The 8,777-nt window shown below is 43.3% G+C and overlaps 1 protein-coding gene across 1 annotated transcript; it reads right to left on the bottom strand.

Moving 5' to 3' along the window:
• Nucleotides 1–7,648: 7,648 nt before the first annotated feature.
• On the bottom strand, nucleotides 7,649–8,311 carry LOC121443812 (sex-determining region Y protein-like). Its single transcript, XM_041645590.1, has one exon. The coding sequence runs from the start codon at nucleotides 8,309–8,311 to the stop codon at nucleotides 7,649–7,651; it is 663 nt and encodes a 220-aa protein (XP_041501524.1).
• Nucleotides 8,312–8,777: the final 466 nt, after the last annotated feature.

Raw genomic sequence — 8,777 nt, 5'->3', positions numbered from 1 at the left:
CTCCTTCTGTTCTTCAACTGGGCCTTGGGAGCTCAGTCCAGTGCTCCGATGTGGGTCTCTATCTCTCTCTCCATCCGTCGCTGGAGGAAGGTTCTAGGGTGATATTCCAGATAGTCACCAGCCTGACTACGGGACAAGGCCAGTTCAGGCACCGTCTCCTCCACTGCCCAGGGTCTTTTCTGAAACTGATTTGTCCATTTCTTAGGTCTTCTCTGTACCCAAGATGCTCCTCTATCTCCCGTGTTCTGTTGGCAAGGCCTACCTCTGAATTTCCTGTTCAGGTTCCTAAATTTTTTGTTCCAGTTTTACCTCAAGATGGGTTTTCTTAGTGATTCTATTTCTACTTTCACATCTTGAATATTTTTCCTCTCTCGTGTCTCTCTGTGTTTGTGGTTTTATAGGCTTGATGTGTGGATCTTTTTTCATATCCTCTTTAAGGGCCTTAAGCATATTCCCTTATGTATTGGTAGTCTTGTCTTCTTTTTTTTTTTTCCTTCACCCAGACTGCATTTTTCGGCAACTCATGCAGATCTGTTTCTGGGTTCTAATGGAGAGGTACTGACTGTCCTGTCTTACATTGATTGCTTTTATTATGGCGTCTAGGCCTCTGAGTTTCAGATACTTCCAGATTTACAAGTCTTTGTTAGAATGTCTTTCTCTTTTGTTGCTTTTACCATATCTCAATCTTACGAGGGGGAGGTAGCTGTGGTCACCTTTAGGAATGCCTCCGATTCCTTACAGGAGTGACCACTGACAGTATCCAGTAGGATGTATTTCTAGGATTTGGAGACTGACACCAAGGAATGGGTATGGGCTGGCGGGTGAGTGGTCTGCAGTAATGGGTACATTTGTGATGGTAAAAGATTTCACTCTGTACAGGAACTTCCAGAGAGTGCTGGCCCAGGCAAGGAGGAGTAGCCTTTTCACTGTTGAATGGGAGTCCTCCACACAATGAAGTTTCCTTCTGGGTATGACTCAGAGATGCCCTGGCTAGACTCCAGAAACTGCAGGAGCTTCTCAGTTTTTCTCTGGATCACAAAGTCTTGGAGGTTCTCAGAACCTTCCACTTTTTGACTGACTCCCCCCAAGTTGTAAGAGCATTGGGACTGCCCATTGGGCTAATTTTCTTCTCCCCCAAAACCTGGTAGACACCTCGGGCAGTAGGATACTACAGTCTACCAGTCCTGCCTTATCGTTCCAAATTTTGACGAAATGTTTTAAAGGGACTCTAAAAGCTCTCTCTTATTGAGTTGTAAGCCCTCCAAACTCATTCAGTTATTCACCCAAATCTGACCAAAGTACTCAGATAATCGCCATCCTTATCCTTAGTTTCAAACTTCCCATTTTGAGGTTGATGCAGAACTAGACAACTTTCTTAAAGGTACAGCTGCTGTAAGGACAAGCCTTTAGAAGCTCAGGCATTGAGGGAGGAAGACACAGAGTAGGCAATGTCATCACACATTTGACTTTTCAATCTGAGGAAATAAAACAATTCTTTAGGGCATGCCAAAGGGGACAAAACTAAACCCTCTGGTGCTGGCATAACAGGGAAAATCCCACACCTACCATTAGGGTCTTTCTGTCATCCCTTTCTAGAGAGGGATGCTTTATTTCCCTTTTTACCTGACCCCAGATGTATTGCTTCTGTCTCTCTCTGATGTCTACCAACTAACTTTATTTTTCCCCTACAGCTTATACATGCAGGAAATGTTTCAAGCAGTATTAAAAGTATAATGTAGTTGCAGTCTGTTTTACAAGTCAATGACTACGCTGAATACAAATAATAGCAGCATGTTTTCCTTATCCTTTAGACTCTTTAATATAATAGGGAAAAAACAAGTTGTCTCAAGAACCCACATACATTCATACCCAAGTAACTTGATACAGATTAACAGTGTAAGCAAGCAAACTATTTTGTTTTCAGTTCCCTAACCACCCTGAGGCTACAAAGAAAGTACCAATTACCTTATTTTTTATCTCAAAGGAAATGTTACAAAGAAGTCCTTAAAGGTTCGAAGTCTGAGCTTTTATTAATGGAAAATGATGGGTCATCTCCACCTTGGCCCCTCAGGTTACCCACTCATCAGAACAGGGAACAAGGAATTCATCATCTCCCTTTCGGTCACCAAGCCATCCTAGCAAGAAAGGCACATTAGCCATCAGTAGCTAGGTTGCCATTATCCCTTCCTGTTCCCTAATCTAGAGGGACCTTAAAATCCTCAGTAAGCTATCAAAGTATGCTTTAAATTATTTTCCAAGACTTTGTTTTTTAACATAAAAGCCATTAACAAAAAATGTTAACCTTAAGTCCTTCTTTATAGCTATATTTCAGCTATGATGCACTGCAAAACCTGTGAAGACATCTTCCAACATTAAGATTAAAAGAACCCGAGCTCGCTGGGCTTCTGGGACTCATTTGATTTTCTTAATCAGTAACCTAAGCCACAGTCTGTATGGCTCCCCAGGAATACTAGCTGTGTGTCATTTTTTTTGTTCTAATTTTGTATCCTCTCAGCCCCTGTTTTATCAAGAATGGGAACGACATCCCATCTTGCTTTTACCTCTCTTAGTTTTCCTAGTTAGCGAACCTCCCATCACTGTCCCTCGCTGTATTTACTAAGGACTGTCAATCATCAAAATCCTATTTAAACTATCATTATTATTGTATAAGAGTCATTGCTTCAGCTAAACAGTACAGCTCAGGAGGAAATCATCTCTATGATAATCCATGGGTAAAAATGCCCAGTAAAATGGGGTATTTCCATGAGATAATCATGCCACATTTAAGGCAGTGGGAATCTTTCCACACCCATTCACGCCATGCTAGATAGGAGAGAAAAAAGGTAGCAACAAACGTAAACGTACATCAGATGCAAGAGATGGCCTGACCAAAATTCACCCTTCAGAGATTTGCTTCCTGGGAGGCTGATGTCCTGAAGTCAGTTGCAACCTGCTTCTCCTCTGACATGGCCACCTGCCAAAAGGCAAAGAGTCTGAGGACCCTCCCTATGTTAGCTCCCTACTTTTACCCCCACCCACTCTCCTTTCATTTTAATCATTTAAAATCATTTAATCTCCAGGTCGTTTTAAGCCTTCTCTCCTTTTCCACTGAGCTCCAGGTTATAAGTTTACCAGCAGGCCCAGAGCCCAAACTTAACACAGCTCACAGCTGGGAAGGAAGGAGATAAAATCTGAAGAGTCCTAATGCTGCTGTTTCTACTGGATCTCCAAGCCTGCATCCCTAACTGAGATAGGATCATCATTTTGTTCTTGGGACATCTTCCCTTAACCCTTTGGTCTGCCTTTATTATTAGTGCTGCACCAAGTCTGCGTACTCATTTTGACATCTACTGTCTACTCTTTAGTTACTTGTTAGGCTTTTCAGGCCATCTGCCTCCATCTTTCCCTCCAAAGCCTTTGCCCTGGGTCAGGATGGCCCTCTAACTCTGTGTCATGGAGAAGGAGAGCAATAAAACACTGGGCAGGAGTGGGGAATGGAGGATGGGGGCTGGGGGCTTTAGACATAATTTACTTGAAAACTGCTGAGAGGGTAAACGGGAGTTCTGAGATATCCTCAGATGGAAGAACATGGATTCCAGGAGTCTCAAACTTCATAACATGCTGGGTGTGCCTTGAAGTTAGAGAGGCAGGGGACTGATGTACCTGTCACTGATTTCATTAGTATGTGGAAAACATGAGCTTTTCCTAAGGTAAGGGATGCCGGGTGGGGCTGGAGTTGGGGCAGCACAGCTGGGATGCTGAACCTTACAAAAGCATGGTATGGGACTGCCTCCTGCTAGTGCTCTTGAGTGTGGCCAAGATTTAGTGTCCTTCCTTTCAGCTGAGCAAAGGAGGGAGGGAGTTAGTTTCCTCCTCCTGCAGGGCAGTCTGTCACCCACTTATGACCGACCCCTGGAAATATGGATGGCTACCAGTGTTATTCATGTGAACAATCTCAGGACAGTGGAACTGCTAACAGGCAATGCTGCTTGTGGGGCCTTGGCTCCTGCTTCAGAGATCTTGTCCACTCTCCCCTTGGGTTCCTCGAGGCCCACCTACCAACCCTATCCCTTCCACCCAAAGCTCCTGACAGAAGGTCTGGGTAAGCACCACAAGCCTTCATCTCTCGGGAATGATACCATTCTCAATTCCAGACTACTTCACCACTAACCCTACAAAGACTTCGGGGAATTAGCTAGAAAAAACTCCCATACGGTGTGAGACACTTCCAGTGGGTTGGTTCCATAAGATTGCAGCCTCTGTGTCAGCATACATACAGGGATCCTTCCCCTGCCCTCATTACGTATGCACAGACACACAGACTCACAAACACACACACACACACTCTCTCTCACTCCTCTATTCTCTCCCATGTGTGTCTGTGTCTGTGTCTGTGGTGTCTGTGTATCTCCGTCTCCCTTTACTGCTCTCTCTCTCACACACACACATAAACACACAGATTTTGAGGCAGGATCAAGACATTCAATTTACACATGAAACACACACACACACACTAGAGAGAGAGAGAGAGAGAGAGAGAGAGAGAGAGAAAGAGAGAGAAAGATCTACCATTCTTCTTAACTCTTCCTGTTGTTGAGTCTTTGAAATGTAAATATCAAGGAACAAAGGATCTCAGAGTCCCCAGGTCAGTAGGAAGTGCCCAGTAAACAACACCTGCTAATTTCACAGATGAAGAGACAACTCCTTTACTTAAATTAATAAGATTATCATGGTTTCATGTTTTGTTACTATGATAACATATTCTGATATACTGGTCCATTTTCTTTCAAAAGGAAAAAAAATAATATTGATATTGTTTGAGAGTTTAAATATATTCTTTTTGGAAATTATTTACAGTGTAGTTTTATCCTATCTAGCTTGCATTTTCGTTGAAATCTCATGCAGTTTGCTCCCAACTCCCTTCCATAACACAAGTTGTTCCTGTACAAATCTCTTTGTTTCGCTATAACCTCAAGAGTTAGGCAGCAGAACAAAAGAGTGTTGCAGGTCCTTTTTAGCTGTGCCTGTTCTGTGGGTCCCTTTTACACCATTGGGCTGAAAGTTTCTCCCAGATATTGGCACTGTAGTCAGTTGCCAGGTTTGTACTTCTTGGTATAACCCAGAAAAGTTCAGAGCAGGAAGTATCAATGAAGAGATGCCCAAAAAAAGGAGCAAAATCTCTCCAACTCCAAAAATTTAGCTGCCAATTCCACTTTTCACTGCAAAGAGGACAGTGTGATAGGCTGTCTGGAGAAAAGGCCTGAAATTCTAGACAGAGAGTTGCCTCCAAAGTTCACGCCAGGATTAACTGGAAAGATTCCATGGCAACAGGTCCACAAGGGAGGAGGAGGAAGATAATTCCTAAGTAGGTCCAGGTGAGAAAGAGGAAATCTTTGGATAGCTAGAGGAATCATTGAGATCATTGCCCTTTATCTACATCTCTTTGTGAAAGGGTTTCTGATCAAGGAGTACCTTGGTGATGGGGGTCCCAGGAATGCCACAATGATCACACCATGCAACAGACCTCACACAACTGAGAAATGGCTAACTCTGAGTCGGGGTAGAGACAGTGGAAGACCAGAGAGCAAGCCTTATGGGGGTGTTGGGATATGGAGCATGCACCTAGGGAAAATTCAGGTAAGGCGGGGACAGTGGAAATGTGTCACATTGGCCCTCAGTGATGGGAAGGCATTGTTGCTGAGTCATTGAAGGCAGGGTAACGGGGTGGGTAACACCTGATTCTGGAATGTGGACAGTTCTCTAGTTAGCTAACACTTAGCATATATAATTCACACAAAGGAGAGAAGTCACAAAAAGTGATGGAGAATTCATGCAGAAACTTTCCAGAGAAAGATACACAGGTATCCCCTAGGAGAGATATATTTTCACTCATTTGAGTTAAAAATCTATTCAAAGACTTATGGAACCTTATTTGAGTTCATAGACATTGAAACAGTGCTGGAACACACCCATAAAACCCAATTACCAGGTGGTGGTGGCAGAGGCAGGTGGATCTCTGAGTTCCAGGCCAGCCTGCCCTACAAAAGACATTCCAGGACAGTAAAGGCTACACAGAGAAACCTGTCTCACAAGACCAAACCAAACGAACAGAACCCCATGAGTTAGAAGCATAGTAGTGCCACTGACTGTTTCATTGAATTCTAGAGAGCAATCTAATAATTTATGTACACAATCAGTGCCAATAATTTAGTGTTTACACTAGATGCTTTGAAAGTGGAGTAAAGCTCACAGGTTTTAAGACCATTTCAAACACTCTTTTCAATTCAAAGTGCTCAAAATATCCCAAGGTTCTCTGGATAATATTCCACATTGTATTATAGCTAGTGTTACAGCAGGTCACCGCATAGGCTCAGTGTCTGTTGTTTTCTTCCAACCAATGCTTTAGAGGTATGTCTGACTTACAGTCAGTCATTCAAATGTGATTGGGCAAGTCTGTATTGTGCAACATAAATTATAATGAGGAAAGCATTCTGCGGGATTACGCTGATGAAAATGGAAGAGCTAATTTAAGTTCTGGGTATAAACCTTTAGAAGCCTGGAGCTAACCACAACCTATGGTTCCTGGAGGTTCCCAGAGGAAACATTTGCAGGGGATCCTGTGCACAGAGTCTTCATTTTTGTTTTAAGCTTGTTTATTATAACCACACAGGGGTACTTCAAACCTCCTTAGCTTAAAATCTGCCAGTTGAGTGAATGGGCAAATGTCATGCACCACTCACTCCCCTCAGCACATCCCGGTCCCCTCGTTACACCTTTTGTATCAGTCCAGTCACTTTATATGCATGGAGTCTTGAAGTGTTAGTACATTCAACTACTTGGCCTCTATAGCTTGTTCCCGTGCCCATTCCATTTCTGATGCTTAACCGGACCCTGAAAATACAGCTTTGGTCTGTAATGCTTTTGTACAAAACCTTTCATTTTATAAAACAATTTGATGTTTAAAGACAGATAATATTCAAAAGAGAAGCAGAATGTGACTTCACATGAATGAACAGACGTAAAAGCTTTATTTTGTCAAAAGGTGTTATAAAGCTCTCACGGCGTAGTTCGTAGGCGTGGAGTAAGATGATGAAAAGAAGGAAGTCTCAGCTTTCCACAGTGGGGAGGAGAACTGAAAAAGAGACTCGAAAGACAGCTTTACATTATCACACTTTACTTATGTATGATATACAGGGACCCTGCAAAACAGTTAGATGCATTTGGTCTACAAAGGAGTGCTTAGCATGCTCAAAGAGGCACAAGCTGGGTTTTTGTTTGTTTGTTTCTTTCTTTCTTTCTTTCTTTCTTTCGTTTCATTTTACCACAGGTGTAAGTTGTATGTGTTTCTCATAGATGTACCCATGGAAGAGCGATAGGTAAAACATAGTTTCCGCAGTGATGAAACTCTTGTCTGTTTAACAGTCTTAAAGATAGGCGCAAGCTGTTCTAAGCATTCTCCTTCATTACACATGACACATCTTTACACACCTCGTTTGCGGACCCAAATAGAAAGGAGCAGGGCCTTTATTATGAGAGGAGGGAAATCCTTATCTCAGGCTGTAAATTATAGCAAGAGGGAGTATTGACAGGCATCCCAGCAGAAGCCAGTGTCATGAGATTGCCACAGGGTCTTACCGAGATGCTGTAGCTATGCTGTTTTGTTCACTGGTGATGTCAGTTGGTAGAAAGGAGCTGTGGCTACTGTTGCTGCTGCTGTTGCTGCTGCTGCTGCTGCTACAGCTGCACTTCCTCCTGCTGCTGCTGCACAGGTGCGGTGCTGAAAGGGGATGTCCCCAGGCTGTAAATAGCTTAGCTGGCTCTTGGAGGACAGCTGTGCAGCCCTAGTCCAGTCCTCTCTGTATATGAATGTGCACTGGTACTTGTTCCCTGGCATCAAGTTGTATAGTTTTCTTGAAGAGGCATCTGCAGGCAACAAAGTGCCCAATCTCTGAGGCACTTTAGCTCTCCGGTGAGGCTGATACTTATAGTTCGGGTATTTCTTTCTGTGTAGGGTCTTCAGTCTCTGTGCCTCTTGGAAAAATGGCGTTTTTTCGGCTTCTGTAAGGCGTTTCCACTGGTATCCCAGTTGCTTGCTGATCTCTGTGTTTTGCATGCTGGGGTTCTCCAGGGCCAACTTGCGCCTCTGACCACGAGACCACAGCATAAATGCATTCATGGGGCACTTGACATGGCCTTCTATGCCCTCTTTATGACTGCCATCCGTGCCAAAGGATATCTTTTCTCCAGAGCCGATGATATCCTGAGGCTGTAAGCGAGGACTGCAGTAATCATGATTCAACATGCTGAACATTGTGGATGAGTTATATTGTAACCAAAGAGAGAGAGAGAGAGAGAGAGAGAGAGAGAGAGAGAGAGAGAGAGAACACTAGGTGTAGGAGCAGTAGGGGTGGGGAGAAAAAAGCCAAAAGTTAAAGTGTAAGAGCTGAAAGTTACTATCCAATATGTGTTTGTCACAAAGATTTTGTTATTTAAAGTCTGTAACAAAATATCCATGTCTCCACCGTCAGCAGCTCCCTTAGACTAGCCCCACCTATTGTGCCATGTCAGCACCTGTAGAACCACCCATTATCGAGCAAACCACTCCAATACGGGGACTGTTAGATGCTGTACTTCTACACTCCCTAACAATGCATCTTTTCTCACTCATTTTTTCCCCATCCAGACTGAGGGGACAACAAGGGGCATATTAGTGAACGTTTTTGTCCTGCAATGCAATTGATTTTCATGATGGACTAACATGAGAAACTAAAAAATTA

This window comes from Microtus oregoni, unplaced genomic scaffold (assembly GCF_018167655.1).
Source record: "Microtus oregoni isolate MIOR12 unplaced genomic scaffold, Mior012 000113F_000, whole genome shotgun sequence".
Taxonomy (NCBI): domain Eukaryota; kingdom Metazoa; phylum Chordata; class Mammalia; order Rodentia; family Cricetidae; genus Microtus; species Microtus oregoni.
Note: the sequence above shows the minus strand (reverse complement) of the source record. Positions and strands in the feature narration are given on the sequence as shown.

What these genes read in the sequence shown, in the direction of transcription:
- LOC121443812 (XM_041645590.1), bottom strand. Translation starts at nt 8,311, where the DNA reads ATGTTCAGCATGTTGAATCATGATTACTGCAGTCCTCGCTTACAGCCT.